Source organism: Magnolia sinica, chromosome 1 (genome assembly GCF_029962835.1).
Source record: "Magnolia sinica isolate HGM2019 chromosome 1, MsV1, whole genome shotgun sequence".
Taxonomy (NCBI): Eukaryota; Viridiplantae; Streptophyta; class Magnoliopsida; order Magnoliales; family Magnoliaceae; genus Magnolia; species Magnolia sinica.
This window is the reverse complement of record NC_080573.1, coordinates 61,205,056-61,225,783: the sequence shown is the minus strand read 5'-3', so window position 1 is coordinate 61,225,783 and position 20,728 is coordinate 61,205,056. Positions and strand designations below refer to the sequence as shown.

At 40.8% G+C, this 20,728-nt stretch overlaps 1 protein-coding gene across 1 annotated transcript in view; it reads right to left on the bottom strand.

Annotated features, from left to right (window-relative positions):
- The window catches only part of LOC131250680 (uncharacterized), a 47,371-nt gene extending 27,020 nt beyond the window's left edge, over positions 1–20,351 (bottom strand). Inside the window, exons 1-2 of the mRNA XM_058250964.1 lie at positions 19,999–20,351; positions 4,159–4,289 (exon numbers count right to left, since the gene is read on the bottom strand). Coding sequence (XP_058106947.1) covers positions 4,159–4,289; positions 19,999–20,292 — 425 coding nt within the window. The 5' untranslated portion in view covers positions 20,293–20,351. The remainder of the gene's footprint in view (positions 1–4,158; positions 4,290–19,998) is intronic.
- Between the last annotated feature and the right edge of the window lie 377 nt (positions 20,352–20,728).

Genomic DNA, 20,728 nt, shown 5'->3' with positions numbered 1-20,728 from the left:
CATTGAATTGTAATAAAAATTCTGCGTTTTCTTACTCCTCTGAGTTCCTGAGTTGTAGAAATCCAATTAGGTGCGAAGCCCTCCCTTCATTGAATGACTAACTACCGTGGTGCAAAGCCATATCTATCCTGATTCGCCCCCATCCTCTATCATCCATATCCCTCACCTTCTACAATCATCCTCACTTCGAATCCGCCAGTTTTTGCAGCAGTTTTTCTCCTTACAGCAGAATTTCATATTATGGCCCTGTAAGAGGGCTGAAACTTCGGCGGAGCACCACGCACAGCCCGTAGCTCAAATCGACCCGAAACTTTGGGATTTTGGAGCCCACCCCTGGCCGACCAGAGCCAAGGAGGGGCTTTTTGCGTTCGACGCCCCCTTGCACATGCGGCCAGGCCCCTACACACGTGCAATCGGCCCGGCCCGCTGTCCACGCACGGGAGCTATCTTCAAGTTCTGATTTCTTGCTATTTTAATTCTCTCATACCTTTTTTCCCTAACCCTAACCCTATATTGCAAAACTTTCAGTTTATTTGCCCCTTTTCTAATCCTAGGGTTTTCTGAATTGAAATTGGTGAATCCCTTGAACTAGGGGCTGATTGTTGTGCATGTGTGGATGATTTTCACTTTCCTTTGAATATCGTTTGGCTAATAATTTTTATTGATCCAACCCTAGCCCGTGTAGGCCTGGACCCATGCAGATTCCCCTTGTTTGAATGTTTGAGCTTTTGTGTGGGATGTGGAATTATTATGTGATTGTTCCTAAATTAGTATGATCTAAAGCCTGAGATCTTGCATATCATATTTAATTTTCATGTCCTGCATCAAATTTTGGTATCAGAGCCTAGGGTTCTTATAGGGGAATGCATTACGTGTTTAGGGTTTAGTTTGTTTATGTTCATCATGCACCCAGTCTCATCATATATAGTTGTTAGAGCACCATAGTTCCTGATATTAGTTGCTGAGATTTCTGTTAACAGTAAGTTAGCAATTCCCATTGCTGTAACTTTTTGTTATCCCCTTATTTTGACAACTATATTGCTAGATTTTGGTAGCGTTGTGTAGTTTTCCTCATATAGAGTCTCATAGGGTCATTTAGTCTCATTTAGTTGCATATAGTCGTAGTAGAAGGTCATTAGGTGGAGTTAGCAATTGTATGCCCACACGTACGGGTCGTGGTTTTGGCATGCACCCTACACTAACATGGAGCAATTGCAAGAATCATTGAACAAGTTGACCCAACAGGTTGAGTCTTTGGGCAAGCGCTGGAAACAATGTATGGACCAACACTTTGAGCAGCTTGATGTGCGCATTACCCAACTAGAGACCTTCGTCAGGCAAACCCCACCATTGGGAATGATGCCCAATCTCAGGCAGGTGGTCAAAAGGCTAGTGTAGAGTTACCCACTGAGGTCATTCCGGTAGTGGATGAGTTTCGTGATATCTTTCCTGATGGTCTATCAGATGAGTTTTCCCCTATGAGGGATATACAACACACCAGGACGTGGGACACCGTACTACCTATAACCGAGTTTGCGTTTAATAGTTTTGTCGATAGGTCCACAAGTCTAAGTCCTTTTGAAGTCACTACTGGTTATAAACCTAAGAAACCTATTGATCTTGTCCCTATGTCACTGTCTTATAGGCCGTCAGAGTCTGTAGAGTCTTTTGTGCATCACATTCATTCATGGCATCAAGAAATCAGGCAAAAGATCATGACTAGTAATGAACATTACTCACTTTCTACAGACCAACATAAACGTTTCAAGGAATTCAATGTAAGGAACTCTGTGATGGTCCACATCAGGCCAGAGCGGTACCCTCAGAGAGCCGTTCATAAATTACACGCCCGTAGTGGCGGACCATTCAAAATTATAAAATGAAACGGTCTCAACGCATATGAGATAAATCTTCCACCTTCCATGGGAATTGGTCTCACATTCAATGTGGAGGATCTAATTGCATTTCAAGGGACCACTGATACATTGTCCGGCCTGTCACCTAACCATCATGAGTCCCCAAACCTTTCCCTTAATCCATGGCCCCCTTTCAACCCATCTTCCCAGCCTCTACCTCCCATACCTACTCTTCCCACACCCAGAGAGGAGATAGAGGATATTCTGGACCATCAGATAATATCCACGTCGGACAGCGGGTTTCAGAAGTTCTTGGTCAAGTGGAAATCACGCCCAGCTTCAGACAGTACGTGGCTCGCTGAGGAGGAGCTTCAGAGACTTGATCCTTACATCTCAGAGTAGTTCAGGAGTTTTGCACGTCCCTTCGTCCCCCCCCCCCCCCATACGCAAGGAGAAAGAGGGCCCCACCATCGATCTAGATTGATGGCGACGTCCAAGGAGGGCCTCCTAGTTAGAAGACGGAGTTTTAGTTCATTGGAGGGGGCCCGATAGTCAAGTAAAGCCCATCATGGGACCACATGATCGTGGCCCACTAGTCCGATTAATATCATATTTTAGGTTTTGCTTGTTAATATTATTTAGAATATCATGGACGCTTTAGATTTCTTTGATTAGTTTTTATTTTGGTTTACTTCATCGCCAAGTAATAGGTTGCGCATATGGCGCGAGTTTTGGGGTATAGGGTTTTCCTATAAATAGGCACCCCTTGTAGGGTTTTTGAGCCATTGAAGTTTAATAAAAATTCTGTGTTTTCTTACTCCTCTGAGTTCCTGAGTTGTGGAAGTCCAATTGGGTGCAAAGACCTCCCTTCATTGAAGGGCTAACTACCGTGGTGTGAAGCCACATGTATCCCGATTCGCCCTCATCCTCTATCATCCATATTCCTCACCTTCTACAATCATCCTCGCTTCGAATCAGCCAGTTTTTGCAGTAGTTCTTCTCCTTACAGCAGAATTCCAGACTCTGGCCCTACAGGAGGGCTGAAACTTCAACGGAGCACCACGCACAGCCCGTAGCTTGGATCGACCCAAAACTTTGGGGTTTTGGAGCCCACCCCTAGCCGACCAGAGCCAAGGAGGGGCTTTTTGCTTTCGACGCCCCCTCGCACGTGCAGCCAGGCCCCGGCGCACGTGCGATCAGCCCGGCCTGCTGTCCGCGCACGGGAGCTATCTTCAGGTTCAGATTTCTTGCTATTTTAATCCTCTCATACCTTTTTTCCCTAACCCTAACCCTAGATTGCAATACTTTCAGTTTATTTGCCCATTTTCTAATCCTAGGGTTTTCTGAATTGAAATTTGTGAATCCCTTGGACTAGGGGCTGATTGTTGTGCATGTGTGGATGATTTTCACTTTCCTTTGAATATCGTTTGGCTAATAATTTTTATTGATCCAGCCCTAGCCTGTGTAGGCCTAGACCCGTGCAGATTCCCCTTGTTTGAATGTTTGAGCTTTTGTGTGGGATGTGGAATTATTATGTAATTGTTTCTGAATTAGTATGATCTAAAGCCTGAGATCTTGCATATCGTATTTAATTTTCATGTCCTACATCACCAACCAAGGAGAACTTCATGTGCACGCTTGTTTAATGTGACTTCACCACTGCCAAGTACAAACTAGCACCTTGGAATCTCTAAGGAGATCTGCAGCCCAATAACCTTCGTAGCCATCTAACACCCAATTTATTGGGGAGTTTTTTCTTATGGCCTTTTTATTCTTCATAAGAACATATCGATGCTTTGAATGAAAGTTCTGATTGTGAAGAATCGTACAATTTATGATCACTAACTCTATCATGGTTTAACATCCGTTCACAATTTTCATAAAAAATAATGAGTGCATTCACCCTTTACTTACAGTTTTGGATGCATATATGCACCTCATTTTGGCTTCATGTACATTCGTTCTTTTTATATTATCAATTTGTCATTTGGTAAAAAAAAGGTCATGTGCATCGGTACCTAGGATTTTGGTCCATATTAATATAGAATGCAATTAATAATTTAACTCCTCATTTTTCATATACAACCAAAGCTCATGCTTTGTAGCCTGGTGAAATTGAGATACTAAAGCTATGTCAGAAAAGATATTTTTTCATCAAATATAGCTTTTTCACATAACAAAACTAGCAACACTGATTGATGGCTGTGCACTTCATCTTGAATTATTAGTGCTCATACTTATTACATCACATTATATCCAAATATTTACTAACATCCCATATCATAAAATGAGTAAAACAGACCTTGAATTTGACAATGTTGAATTTGCAAGAACTGCAAGCATTCGAAGATCCAAACAGTCCATCCAAGAAACGACATGAATAGTTCCAACCTCCCCGCCTCCTGTTGAGTTAGGTGCTCTTGAATTGCTAGACTGTGAACACAAATTGTATCAGGATTCAGGTCCTAATCTAGCTACTAATAAGGAAAAGCTACCAAATGCCATTTTACATAAATCATTGAAACAAGACTCTCCATAGTGCAAACATAAGGTTGCAAGCAAGTTTGGCTGGCATGTGCATCAATTGGGACCCAGCTTGCTTTGAACCAGGGGGTTGACTTGAACCTAGAGGCCCATGGTTGGGCTTTGGTCCTAATTTTTTTAGCCCCAATAGCTAATCAACCCGGGCATGTGGTTGTGCTAAAAGACCTGACCAGGCCTGAACTGATCCAGTTAACATTCCTGGCTGAGAATTTGATTGGAAGTCGCAGCCCCAGTCCCATTTCTTAGATCATAGGTGAGCTGGCTTGGGCTTGAGTCTCACCTAGACAAGCTTCAGCTCAACCTAGCCAAGCCCAATTGCAACTCTATGCATATGTGCACCCACACACGCCGGCCCATATCCAATGTGATGATTACCAGAAATAGAACAAGGAAATTGTGATAGAGAAGTACAAACAACATCAAACCTGAAATAGATACAAAAGGAACAGGTAAAGTGCAAGGTTTTAAAATTTGATCATGAACAATCGCAGAAGCCAACTGAGAGTGGCAAATCATTTCTATGATTACATAAGATGCAACATACAACTTCCTAATCATTTCTATGATTACATAAGATGCAACATACAACTGCCTTCTATGCTTGAGAATTATTAAGCTTATCATGGAACATAATATTTACATTAGCACCACCTTCAACCTACCTCAATTTGGGAAGAGATGAAGGCAAGGGTGAAATGGAGATTCCAACCATCAAACAACGAAACCAAATGTTCAGGGAACTTTGGATCTGCAACAGGAGAGGTTGGTTGTTGATGATTACACCGAAAATTACATGTACTGATGGTGAGATGGAATCATGTGATCCAGTGGAGCCAAAAAGTGTAGCAGGTAGCATGATATTGTCGAGGATTCAGAAGGGACATTCTTAGTGAATTGATAAAGGTTCAACTGGGAAGTAAAGACGAAGCATATCAAATTGCATTTTGAGCACAAGAAAAGTACACAGTGACAGATAGACCCAATGTTCGAAATATCGGTATCGTGTTACGTATCACACCCTTGGTATACAGATACGTATCGGTTATCGCATGGGATATCTCGGTTGTATCGCTTAATGTATCGTTGTTGTTGGAAACATGGGGGAACATTGGAAATTGGTCGAATTTTTCAACGAAATTTCAGTGATTGTTAAAAAAGACATCAATACACACTTACAAATCAAAACATTACAAAAAACAAGTGCACATAATGGGTTTTCTTTGTATGGGGTCCTAATCCATGCGTTGTCTAACTGAATTGATGCAAGTATATTCAAAGTCTATTCGTATAATTTATAAATGTACGAAGACATGTGGAAACACAAGCAATACATTCAAAAGCAAAAGAAGAATCACTAGAATAGGTTACATACATGTTCGACTTTGATTTTATTTTTTTTTTCAATTTTCCGCAACTCGGTCCTCCTCCAAATCTCGAAATCGAAGTTCCCAATCCATGATTTTTCATGCCATGCAAAACATGAAAAATCATGGATTTGTAACAATTTAACACTGATTTAACATGATTTCTAGAGAAAAAAAGAAAATAATAATAATAATAATAATAATAATAAAATGTTCGCCGGATTGAACATGTGGGACATATCCCACTACTAGTGTGTTTCGTATCGCACAGGTGGGATACAAGATACATCATGGGATATATCGGCCGATATCGTCGATATTTAAAACACTGGATAGACATAGCAACTACCACTCTAGAATGTATCCATCTCGAGCTACCCCTACTCATGTAGTAATACCTCACCTAGACAACCATCACTAACTCCCATTATCACCAAAGGCCACAATCAATGGACCCCATAAATAATGGTCCTGGGATGGTTAAGGATGCAAAAGAGACATTAAAGGGCAATTGTAGTGATGTCTCCTGTTAGAAGTCCAGCGGCACAGGCCGGTTTGTAGCCATGAGCCCGACAAAAAACCTTAACCTTTCTGAAGAGAACGTGGATGGGGAAGAGCCATAAAAGAGGAACCAAGTGCAGACAATGCTAATGTAGCACTGGATGGTCTACAGGAGAGTCCATATTGTGTGCAATTAAGAGCATCCTGACTGCACCGGAGGAAAAAGAGAATGAGGACCTGGTTGTGTATTGATGTCTTCCACACATGGGCAGTTGCGAAGGAAAGACTGTCCCAGCCGTTCTTGATATCAGCAGCAGAAAGAACTTTGCCTCACAGAGACTGGTTGAGCAACTGAAGACTAAGACAAAGGAACATCCACAACCTCATCAGGTTGCTACAATGAAAGATAAGACTTTTCACGTAACCCATCGTTGTCTAGCGAATTATTAATTGCAACAACATTACACCATGTAGGCTGAGATTTTGTACCAATGGGGTTTTTCCATATCCCACTTGGTCATTCGTAGATGTACGATACATTTAAGGTACCTAATACAGGCCAAAACTCCCAAAGACAAAAGAAAATGCGACCTCATCTGGATAAATCCATTTAATGATGGAAGCTGAGACCATTTAATAACAGAAGATGAGAAAAATCCACCAGTTTTATCTTCTAGAGCCAACGTGTATTATATACACGACCAAGCTTGATGGTTCCCTGCAAAACTATAATACGGAGGTTGAATGTGACAGGTACGTCAAGATAATAATAAATGAGTCAGTGGGCAGACCACATGTCAAGTTGTATTTTTAAACATGAAGTATTTGAATTGCAAGAACCTTCTGGTGAAGGTACAGTTCCTGCCATGGTATCAAAAATGGTTACATTACGGCCACAGGGCCATTACACAAGGAAACAGTCACCCCCATTACGTGATATGTGGATCAATCGGTCCATTATGAAGGGGGGCTGTATCGGCTGATACAGGCCGATACACCCCATATCGGATTGTAACAGTGTTGATAGAGCCATTGCAAGCCGATATGGCCATAAAGGGCCCATTGTGAAAGTTCTCATTTTCAAAATTTCTCTCATTTTTACACTTCTTTATTCATTAACTTTATGGAGCCAAGCTTTTTGAAAGATGGAAGAAATTCATGCAATCACGCAACATCCCACATGTGTGCACAAGAAAAGGCCCAATTTCCTTTTTTAACTTGTTTCTAATTTCCTTTCTTTCATATTTCTATGTTATGAAAAATATCTCTTTGCTAGGAAATAAGTATTATTAGATTTTCATGTTTACAGGCTTTCGATTTTAGATATCCTGGCTAGCAAGGAATTCTATTTTTAGATTATGTTAGAGATTTTCCAAATGAGGAAACCTTGTAAACACTCATTATAAATATGAGATATTTTCTTTGAGCAAGTTTTCTTGTTTCTCTACAGTAGTGTGCAGGGGGGAAGTTGTGATCTCTAGTATAAGACTACAGGACTGTTGAGCTTGCTCAAAGTCATTGCATCTTTTCCTGTGTGATTCTAACTTTCAATTAAGTATGTTAAACTTCATTGCAATTAATTTCTTCCTTGATCTAGTTGATTATTCTGGTAACAAAGCAAGTTCTGCTCTCGGGAGATTATTTTCTCTTTTGCTTTTCTATTCTTTTCCCACATCTTCAGCAAATTTTGTCCCAATATTCAGCCCAAACATGTCCTTAACACAGTTCTCTAAACCAACCTGTTATTTCAGCCCTTCACCACAAACTTTATACAACCTCCATCTAGCCTTAAGCCATCACCCTATTTCTATCCTAAATAATAACAAACCCTACCTGTTGTTCAGCCCTCAAACAGCAAACAGCCAAAGAAAAAAAAGCCTTATAAAAACCTTCCCCATCAAATAAAATACAAAACCAAACTGTTCCCTTTTCTTCCTTTCCAAAAAGGAAAACAAAAATCCAAAGCCATTCTGCGTGTTATGCCTAGACCTGTTGTCACGTGAGCACCAAAAGGGGGGACAATTTACAACCCTGGGGTGGCTACTGACCTTAAGATGAGACCGTATCGACCTTGCAACGAGTGGTTGATTTGATCACAAAACAGTTAGACAATATAGAGGCTCATCCATGACCAGAATAGATATTGAGTAAGGACAGGTTACTTTTCTTGAAGAAAAAAGAAAGGGAAGCAATTCAAACCATCAATCATCTACGGATGGCCTTAAGGGAGACTTGGAAGGTTTGATTAGAAATAAAAAGTACGTGGGCCCCAAGAAGGTTTCAATGGTGGGCATTTGCCTCCCACTATTTAGAATGGTGTGGCCCACATGGGTCTTAGATCTGCCTCATCTTTTGTCCCCCATCCTAACATGAGCCAGTGATATTGATTAATGGAGTGAATTTCATGCAGACATCATGATGGACCCCACGGAGCCTTGGATCATATGGTCCACACATATGACGCATATGATAACCCTTTATAGGATTATATCATATATGATACTCAGGTTGCGTATGACGGTCGATACACAGGCACTCAGAAATTGAACATGTGGAATTTATTAACACAAGTAAAACCACAAAATTGTGCAGTCGCCAATTCATGGGGGCAAGATCAAACAATCCTAACCTCTGTTTTGTGGACACTTGTTTGTGGAAATAGGACCATTGGATTTATTCACTTTTAACCATCCAATAAATGTCCACCAATCCAATAGTAAGATAATCAAATAAGCTTAATTTTTGTTTCATGACACATATACACTAGTTACAATAATTTGAAAGGTTTAATCTGGCTAATTGCATACCACGTGTGGAATATCTTAGTGATTTATAAGTGCCTAAATATCTTCATCATACTCTGACAGTGTATCAAAGTTTTTCTCCATTTTTGATACTCATGTAGCGTCACATGCACAAAGATTTGAGGCCCATGGCGATGTGTACAGGGGATCTAGTGATGCAAGACCGATGCATGAACTAAGCAACATGTGAGATCAAATAGTTGAATTAAGATATTTAACAAAAAAAAACACAAACATCGCTATAATAATCACAATTATTATGAAAATCAAAGAAAACCATGCATAATCATATCCTAAGCTACCAACATCATAACTCAAGATCATTAAATAAAAAGAAACTGGGATCTAATGGATGTAAGGACATCCAATTAACATAGGAAATAGTCTATTTCAAAATAGGAAACCTAATACAACCTAAGGTGAAATTTAGGGTTTGGGTAATTTGGGAAAGTAGGAAAATTAGGAATTTTAGGTCTAGGGTTAGGGTTTGGATTGCGGATGGGTATGAGAAAGTTGGGTTTGGGAGAAGACGAAGATTTGGGATGGGAGAATTAATAATCTGAAGGAAATACCTGGATGGTGAAGAAAAGAGAAGGTGTGGGGATAGATGGAGACCTCGCACCTCCGTTGATGAAGATTAGCCTCGCACCAATCTTCCTAGAGGTCACACACCCTCCTCCTTTTATAAATCCAAGAAGTTTCAAAATTTACAAAAATCCCCCTCTTGTGAACTTTAACAAAAATAACCCTAATCTAAGTAAAATCAACTAAAACACCAATAATGTGTCCAAATATAAAATAATCAAAAACTAAATCCTAAAATATGATAAGTCTAAAACTGATGTGGACGATCAACGATCAATGGGCCGATCATGTGATCCATGCGATCTAATGGCCTGATCGTCGCGTCCCTCCGATCCAGCGGTCTGGATCACTCCATAAAGCAGCCCATGTGCATCTTCCCAGTGTGGGGTCTTCCAGATGCTCGCAAATGCACGTGGAGTCTTCAGCACGATCACGGGTACTGCCCTAGCCACAGGGAAATCGGCGCGGCCTACTTCCTCCTCTGATACATACGTAAGGGTGTACGTGACGTGATGTCCTCATCATCTAATCAGTGCATTTTGTGTGTCATATGATGCCCTCATAAGGTCCTAAATAATCTACGGATTGATTGATCAAGTCTCACTTGTTTCTTAAGTAGGACCATTGGATATCATTAATCTCTTATCCATGCATCTGATTGATCCAACGTATGTACTGATGGTATGGCCTAACTGAAATTAATATCAGCATGATTTTTCAGGGCCATGAAGAAGATGAGGGGATGCGAATGATAGATGGTTGGATGTACTTCACACTAGATGGACCATTGGCACTTGTTGTGCAAATAGGTTAGTCTCTCATCCATGGGCACTTGTTTGTTAAAATAGGATCATTGGATACCATTAATCTATTATCCATAGGCATTTGTTTATTGAAATAGGGCCATTTGTGGGCCCACTTTTGTGGCCAACCAGATGATTGGTTTAGCCAAAGAATCGGATCAAAGATTTATCTAGATGTGCTCAACCCAATGACATATCTTATGCAAGCATTTTTATGTGATTTGAAAATTTTGGACTGATTCCTTACTCTAAGCTTTGTTTGGTGTGAATACACACTTTATTACCTAGAAACACCTTACAAGTTGCCCAAACGCGAAAAATTGTATACATATGTAAGTGACTTACATCCAAAAAAACAACATGTGAACAAGTTACACCTGAAAGTAAGTTTCAGCTTAAAGAGTTACAGGCATCCAAACAACCTCTAGAGCACTGTTGAACTTGCTCACAGTCATTGCATATTTTCTCTTGTGTGAGTCAAACTTTCAATCTGGTATATTGAACTTCATTGCAATAGTTTCATCATCGATCCTGTTAGACATAGGCCAGTGGGGCCCACTTGTGAGCAATCACTAGTGGGTGGGTCCCATGTGTTTAGGCCTCTTTCGGCCTCTTCCTTTCAGTTGCATTTCAAATTCAAATTTGAATTTGGTTTTAGATGGGGAGATTAGGATAAGACCAGATAACTTCTGGTCTCATCCAAACTCCCATCCTTTCCTATAAATAGGATAAGGCTCTCTCGTGAAAGGATATGAAAAATAACGAGAGTAAAAAGGAGGAATAGTAGTACATAGAAATTTGTCCATTTAGCTTGTCCTTGGAACAATCTAAACCATAGATCGTGATCTGGGGCCATCTATACCATAGAATTAGAGGGGTGATTAGATCCATCTGCTCCAATAGTGGTTAGGCAGACCGCTAGATCTGGACCGTTCATCTTCAGCTTTGTGGAGGTTCCATATCGTGTAGACCGTCGGATCTTGAAGGCTCACCCTTCTGCACATTCTATCAGTGGTATCAGAGCAACTTAACAGCGGATCTCCGATTTATTATTTTCATCACGAAAGGTAAGTGGCCCTCCTTTTTTTAAGGTGAAAATTCCTTTCAGATAATCTGCTTTGGACAAGATTCCTGTCCATGGTTTTTGAATGGTATCAGATCACTCAGTGTGCGCACCATGACTCTCGATGTGCACATATGCACCGAATTTAGGCCTACACGGATGCATGTGCACATGTAAAATCTGGACTCATGAATGTGCATGTTGAGGACAGCGCACACCGCACGGTTCCGTTTTGGAAGCGTCAGAATGCATGTCATGTGGAAACATAAGAAAGCGTAGAAATTCATGTAGAAAAAGTTAAAGCCTCTTTTCTCATCCATTCTCCCCAGGAAATGATGACTTGGCCTCAACACGGCTTAGAAACGTATTGGGTCATTTGACTTGCCTCTCATAAGTGGGACCCATCCTTTACGTAAATCGGACTGTAGTTTTGTTGGGTTCTTACATGCATCATGAAAATGGATGGTTAGAGAAAGAAATAACAAGATGGCCCACAACTTGTGACTAGGATCTTTTGATCTTGGATATTTTGGGGACAGCATCTATCAATGGTGGGTGGTAATAGAACAATGATTTGGATCACGGATGCATGGTTCCCGTTTGTCAGAAACGCAATCAGCGTCACTCATGTGGAAGTATCAAAATCACGGAGTAATTCGTGCAGAAAAGTAACGCTCCCTCATCTGTTCTCCCTAAGGGATGAAATGACTATATTGCCCTCGTTTACATCTTTTTCTCAAAAAAAAGGGGGCATTTGCGGGGCCACGCTGTGTGCGTGACATCCAAACCGTCCAAAGGTACATCTGGTATGATGATCATAGTGGAACTAAAAATTAAGCCGATCGGATCGTCAAGTGGGACACAAATGAATGTGGAGATGTTTGGGTGGTGTATGTTTTCTTATATAATGTGGTCCACTTGCCGATTGAATTGGCCTGATTTTATGTTTCATCATATCATCACGGTGGGGTGCACCATTGGAAGTGTTTGATGTCATAAACACATCTTGTGGCCTTGGGATATTGAAGCTCGCATGGGCTGGGCGTTGACCTGACTGGTGAAGCCCACGATAATTGTGGGTTGGGTCCTGGTTTTCTAAGGAAGGCCCAACTAGGGTTTAATGCATTGGTGGCATTCCATGGTACGAATGCGGAACATGGGGTGGCAATACCTTCCAGTCAACTAGCCCAACCCGCTTAAATGGGTAGCCGGGTCGGGCTTGGGTTGGAAATGAGACACGTTTAAGTAAATGGGTTGGGCCAGACAACCTTACCCAACCCAAAACCTGTGCACCATTGGAAGTGTTTGATGTCATAAACACATCTTGTGAGCCCAAAATGCTCAACTTCATTTTTTAGAGAAAAGTTTATGGCGGGCATTTTGGCCATTTAATCTCTCATGAAACATATTCAACTGCTCAAAAAGGTCAAGTAAATTTTTTTTTTGGGCCACCTAAACATATTTTAATTCTTAAAAGGTCACGGCTAGAATTATCCAAACCATGTGATTAATTTTTGGCATGAGCCCACGGAGCCACGCTTAAATAATTCCCCTAACAGGGAACAGAGAACAACGAATGAGACAACAACCATTTATGGGCCCATGTCAAAGACCAACAGGTTGGACGACAAATAAATATCACGTTAGGCCCCAGGAAGGTTTCAACGGTGAATGACCTTCGCCCACTATTTTCAAGCTTATAATATGCTTCAATCTTGGGCTCATGCTTACAATGAGCTAGCAATACAGATGGATGGTGCAGATAAAATCGACTTTGAGAATTAGTGATCTAGAGATCATTGGTGATCGAAACGATCATCAACCATGATGATCAATGTTGATGATAGGATCCATCATCGACAATGATCATTAACGATAATGATCGGATCCATCGCTAATAGACATGATCACTGGTGATGATAGAACTCTCTTTATATCTAAGCACTACATTTTTTTTAGATCTGATGATAATGTTTATATGTGTGATATAATTTGGCTTGATGTGATTAGATCTAAGCCCTCTTCATTTCTCATTGGAAAATAGAAAACTTGGTGCTAAAATGCTACCTATATAAAAAGGTTGTGCTTAACCTGAGTGGGAGTTAATTCTCCTCTACCAAATGATGCATGCAACCAAGTAATGAAAGTTTGCACGTTATACAAATATATTCTTATAAAAGCATTAAACTCATCTTAAAAAGAGAACTTGATTGATCTACACTGCCTATTCGGGTATGTGGACTTTCAGATCTCGTTAAAATGTGTTGACTACTTTTATACTTTGAAAATTTGAATAACACGTAGAAATACTGATGATTACTATTAATACCTTAGATCATAGTTAAGTAGTGATACTTGATGCAATGTAGAAATCGCCACCAAAGCCTTAATCGCTGAATAGCTCAAAGGACAACAATTCAACAGTAACAACTACGAAGACTGGTCCCGCGTGGTGCAAAGCCTTCTGAACGAGGACGACATCTCGCATACACTCGATGAGGTTCAAGAGGAACCTATATTGGCTGAAAACGAAAATTTAGGAGAACATAGGGCTGCAATGACCCACCACAATAAGTGGCGTAAACAGAATCATTCTGCCCGTAATATCCTAATTAGCACTATGCACAAAGAACTCGTACCAACGTATGAAGTGCATGACACCGCTAAAGGAATCTGTGAAGTACTGACAAATGCCTATGCGCAGAAGTCAAATGCAAAAGTTCGGGCAATGGAATTAGAATTCTAGGAGTATAAGATGTCAGTCGGCTGCCCCATTAAAGATCATATCCGTAAGATGGAGCAGATGATAGGTGCCCTTAGGAATGTTACATATAAATTGACTGAAAATCAAAAGATAATAGCAATGCACCATTCCTTGCCTGAATCTTGAGCCCCAATCAAAAGAATCCCGAATCATACTGATTTTATCACTACGTTCAAAAACTTTTGTGGCCATTTGGTACGAGAAGTTGAAATGAATGCAATTCAACCAAATTCGGGCAAGGCCTTTGCAGCAGAGACCCATAAGCGGAAAGCTAACAAGAAACGGTTCAAAGCTCGCAAGAAGGTGAAAAAGAATGACCAAGAACATAAGTCCACAGCACCTACTCTAAATCTCAAGAAGGGAAATGGAAAAAAGAAGCAGAAAAAGACTAACATAATCTGCTTTATCTGTGAAAATTCCGGTCATTATGCACGACAATGTGCTCATAAAAAGATGGTAATTCTTAGGTCACTAGATACTTTATATGTAGGGGTTTGTTTTGAAATCCTTTCCATTGATACTATATCTAACGAGTGGATTTTGGATTCAGGCACAACACAGCACGTGACACGGAATCGTCGAGGACTTGAGGAATTCCGACCGGTAGCCAAGGAAAGTTACAAGGTGTATATGGGAAATAATATTGTTGAAAACGTACTAGGGATTGGCGTTTACCATCTCCATACGCACATAGGGCAAACAATAATCCTCCGTGATACTCTTTATGCACCGGGCATGCGTAGGAATTTAATTTTTGTTTCTGGATTATTATTTGATGGTTTTGATATTCCTTTTTCCGGGACACAAATTTCTTTAAGACTAAATAACCTCATCTTTGCATGGAAAAATTTAATTTCAGATTTATTTATTCTGGACATAGAAAGTGATAATCCACCTCTTGTTTTATCTGCCATGTCGAATGAAACTATACTATCTAAATCTTTAAAATGGCATGCGAGGTTAGGTCACATCGGAAAGGATCGTATGACAAGACTAGTACGTTCTGGTCTATTAGACTCCTTATCCAAATTTGATTTATCATTTTGTAAACATTGTGTGTTCAGGAAGACTTCGAAGAAACCATTTCCTAAAGTGGCTTGGTCCAAGGGCCCACTAGAGATAATCCATTCAGATATTTGTGGACCCTTCAATGTACATGCCATAAATGGATATCAATATTTTGTCACTTTCATTGATGATTACTCGCGCTATGGATATATGTATCTCATCTCACACAAATCTGAGGCTTTTGATTGTTTTCTTAAATATAAAGCTGAGATGGAAAATCAGCTTGAGAAAAAGATTAAAATCCTTCGATCTGATAGAGGTGGCGAGTATACATCTGAAACGTTCAAATCATATTGTGAAAACGTTGGCATTGTTCGGCAGTACACAATGGCTTACACTCCACAACAAAATGGTATTGCAGAGAGAAATAATATGACACTATTAGACATGGTGAGATCGATGATGGCACAAGCTAATCTCTCTACCACATTCTGAGAAGACGCACTGCTAACAGCTGTCTACGTCCTTAATAGAGTCTCATCAAAATCCATTCCTAAGACCCCATATGAGATGTAGTCTGAGAGGATTCCTTCTCTAGCCAACCAACGCCCTTGGGGATCTTTGGAATATATTTTGCTACCTACTCCGCATAGAGGTAAACTTGATAGTAAAACCATTGAATGTATGTTCATAAGGTACCCTATGCATTCAAAGAGATACGTTCTAGTTTATGAGGACCATGGACGATGGATTAAGATAGAATATCAGGACATGACCTTTGTCGAAGATAGATACTCCAGCCGAATGAAGCAAAAAGTTCCAATAGAACTTTTTGAAATACCCGATATATCAGGAGAGTGGGAGTTCTGCTTCTCAAAATGATGACGCTCCTATAGTTCGTCAGGACAGTGGGAGAACATCTCAACAGGCTCCTGAGTTACGTCAAACCGAAAGAGGATTGATTCTCGAAGATACTTCGATATTGAGGGGCAGACATTCTCTTGCATTGCGGTTGATGATGATAAACCTGATTCGTATCAGGATGCGTTATTATCTTCTAACTCAACCAATTGGGTGACTACTATAAACGAAGAGATCGCTTTCATGGAGAAGAATAAAGTCTGGGAACTTATTGATCTGCCTTACAATTGCAAAGCGATAGGTAATAAGTAGGAACTAAAGATCAAAAGAAAGGCAAATGGTAGAATGGACAAGTACAAAGCACGATTAGTTTCTAAAGGTTTCACACAAAAAGAAAGCATTGATTACGAGGAGACTTTTTCACCTGTTGCAAAGTTCTCCTCAATCCGCATGATCTTGTCCATTGTCGCAAGTTTAAACTTAGAGTTATATCATATGGATGTAAAGACCGCATTCTTAAATGGTGGCTTGGATGAAGAGATATACATGCAACAGCCCAAGGGTTATGTGGACAAAAAGCATCCAAAGAAAGTCTGTAAATTATTGAAATCTATAGATGGGCTGAAGCAATCTTCAAGACAATGGTACATGAGGTTTCACTTAGCCATCACTACTTTTGGATTCACAATAAATGAGGAAGATTATTGTGTATACATGAAACGGTCTGGAAGATCTTTTCTGATACTATCTCTATATATAGACGATATCTTGGTAGCTGGTAATGACATTGAATTGTTGATATTGACTAAAGATTAGCTATTCTCGAACTTTGAGATGAAAGATCTCGGTGAAACCAACTCTATTCTTGGGGTAAAAATCATCAGGGATCGCCCTAAGAAATTTTTACGCATATCGCAGGCCACCTATATACAAAAGATCTTACAGTGGTTCAGGATGAAAAATTCAAAAGCTGTTGAAACCCCTATGGATAAAGCTACCAAGTTATACAGAAAATCGTGTCCCCAGACTGAAGCCGAGAAATTAGCTATGTCCTCAGTACCTTATGCAAGCGCAGTAGGGAGCTTAATATATGTTATGCTTTGCACTAGACCGGATATTAGCTATGCAGTTGGCATAGTCAGCCGTTATCAAAGTAACCCGGGACAGTCTCATTGGCAAGCCGTCAAACGTATATTCCGCTATCTCAGAGGAACAAAAGACCTAATGTTGTGTTATGAAGGCACAAGCCTCGAACTTAAAGGATATTCTGATGCTGTTTGGAGAAATGACGCTGACGAGAGAAAGTCTACTTCAGGATATGTATTCTTACTTGGAGGGGGAGTTATCGTATGGTCAAGTAAGAAACAGACATCTACAGCTCTTTCATCTATGGAAGCCGAATACATTGCATATTGTGCTGCAGTTCAGGAGTGTATATAGGTTCGTAGATTTTTACTAGGTCTGGGTGTTGTACCGAGCATTCGTCAACCTATATCATTGAAGATAAACAATACTTCTGCCATTGACTTGGCGAATGACCCTAAACACCACCAGAAGTCCAAGCACATTGAAATCAAGTAACATTATGTCCGTGATCAAGTAAGAGATAAGAAGGTCACTCTCAACTACATTTCTACTAAGGAGATGATGGCTGATCTCATGAAGAAACCTCTAGCCAGAGATCTATTTTAGGTTCACGTCAGGCAGATGGGATTGAGGAAAGCTTGAGTGATATGCTTGTATTTAGTACCTTTGATCTTTCATTAATAAATAACACATTTCATTTATTCAATATTGAATACTAATATAAACTAGGTAAGTAGATCATTAACATTTACCATGAGATCGTGTAAGATTTCTATTTTTTTTGTCAGCAAGCCGGTCACCCACTCGCACGGGTTGATCAACCTTGAATGTACAAGAGAGGTACATTTGGGGTGATGTTCATACACTGAGGTATGAACTTCTGATGCAGGACAATTAACCACTTGCTCTAAAAGCTCGAACTGTTAGAGTATGGCGAATTAATCCCTTTATCTCATAGCCCGGGCCCCACATCTCACGGGTTTAGGACCTCGGCCGAACCCCCTTCGTGGGCCCCAAATCACATGGGCCGCCCACCCCGAGTGTGTCCTCGCATCCCACGGGCTACCCCACTCGAGCGTGGTGTGAAATGTGCATTAATCACCCCTAGTGAGGAGTCTCGAACATGAGACCTCCCCCGTGGGCCCCAAATCACATGGGTCACCCACCCCAAGTGTGCCCCTACATCCCACGGGCGACCCCACTCGAGCCCAGTGTAAAAATGCCCCTACATTAACTTCTCTTTATTGTGAAAAATAAGGATAAGGATACGAGTGAGTCGTATCCGCCTACAATCTTTTAAGATTGAGGATGAGACTGATCAAGTCGAATAACATAATCGCGACATTCTTTTTCATGCGATCAATGTTATGGCCTAAATTAATAGCCAAGTTATGAGGTTATGAGATAAGTCATACCTCATATAGAATAACCTGCGTATTGTAGACCCGACCGACATATACCTAGTATTGTCTACTTTACGACATGGATTGTAGCCACGTGCAGGGACCTTTTACCTACAGATTACTTTGATTCGATCTAATCATTGCAATGTGCAAGTATCCAGTCCCGTAGGTGACTCTTTGTGTCCTTAGCTACCCTCCTCTTGTGTATAGGAGGATGAGATTGAGTGTCGCTACTTTAGTGTACTATGATGAAAGGTCCTTGATTGGCCAGACTCAGTTACGCTAAGAAAGCAGCTTGATTGATTCCAAATTACGCATCTGCGTAGGGAAGATCCCGTGACAGCTACAACAAGTTTCTAGAACTATAAATACACATTTGAAGACTTATCCACCAGCAGTATCCAGTTGTTTTTATTAGACTTTTGCAAACAAATACTCTTTCTTAAAAGAGTGTGTGTGTGTGTGTGTATTGCTTTAAATTGATTTTAGTCGAAGTTTGTGAAAATTAGAGTTTCCAGAATAACTCGATAAGTTGGATAAGTGCGTATGTTGGCCTAGTACTCCAGATCGGGAGTTTAACTCATCTGGTGTGGTCATGCGGACTAGGACAGGCATTGTAAAGCTTGGGTTATTAAGTACTAGTTAGGTGATCACTTAGTACTTAAACACCTATGAGAAGATTACGATGATCCAGCTGGTCCTATGCCTCTGATTGTTTTGATCACTATGTTTGTTTTTTTTTTTTTTATTAGGCAAGTTGGATGGACAGATTTTTGTGCCTATCCCACAATGTGATTAAATGCTAGACATAGGCCAGTGGGGCCCCCTGGTGGGCAATCACTAGTGGGTGGGTCCCATGTGTTTAGGCCTCTTCCGGCCTCTTCCTTTCCGTTGCATTTCAAATTCAAATTTGAATTTGGTTTTAGATGGGGAGATAGAGATAGTGGTACATAGAAATTTGTCCATTTAGCTTGTCCTTGGGACGATCTAAACCATAGATCGTGATCCGGGGCCATCTATACCATAGAATCAGAGGGGTGATTAGACCCATCTGCTCTAGTAGTGGTTAGGTGGACCGCTAGATCTGGACCGTTCATCTTCAGCTTTGTGGAGGTTCCATATCGTGTAGACCGTCAGATCTTGAGGACTCACACTTCCGCACATTCTATCGGATCCAGTTGCATTAAAAAATATTATGAAATTGGTGCAACCAAACGCACCCTTAAATATTAGGAAATAGCAACCGATACTTTCTCTCCTCTATATAGACTGTAATCTTCACAGCTAAGGAATAAAACCAACGCGTAGACATCCAATTCTTTCAGTTTTCAAAAGGAAAGAAAGAAAGCAACTTACAGAGGAGGAGTTGTCAAAGGGAATCCAGCTGCGGAAGGGATCGGAGGGATCACGGAAATGGGTAGGGGGCAGGAACTGAAGGTATGAGAAAAAGAGGATGAGACCAAAGGCAAGGAATTGAGCAAGGGGCCATGGCTTGGGAGGAGGATCTATGTCTGGATGGATAACAACAACGGGTGCAGCAGCAGGAGTTTTGGAAGCGATAGGTCTTCTTGAGATTCCTTGCCTCCACCACCAACTCCTCTGCTGCTGCTGCTGCGGCTGCTGGACTACCGAAGCTGATGGAGACGACATGGCTCGCTCTCTTTCCCCCCTCCGTGCCTCTTCTGGCCGGACTTTACTCGAGGGAATTCAAAGCCGACTGTATTATGCTCTGGCTAAGTGCGATGGTTCATACGCACACACTTGACGTGTACGTGTGCAATCGAAATTAACCGTTTAAATATTTGGACCCAGCTTTGAATGGATCCAGTGTATACTCATCCGCCCTGAAAAGATTCTCTCAACATAACTATGACTGGACATCTAATGGACGGTTGAATTGAAAAAGATTCAATAGATCAAATCTGACAAACAAGCGTCGTAGTCGATCCCATAATGCGAACGGTCGGATTCAATTTTACATTTGGATAGTCGTTTATCAACCCTCGCACTCAGCCAAAGTATCCTCCCACGCCTGCAATGGCAACATAACTATTTGAACCATGGACACACATCCCCACCTCCTCTG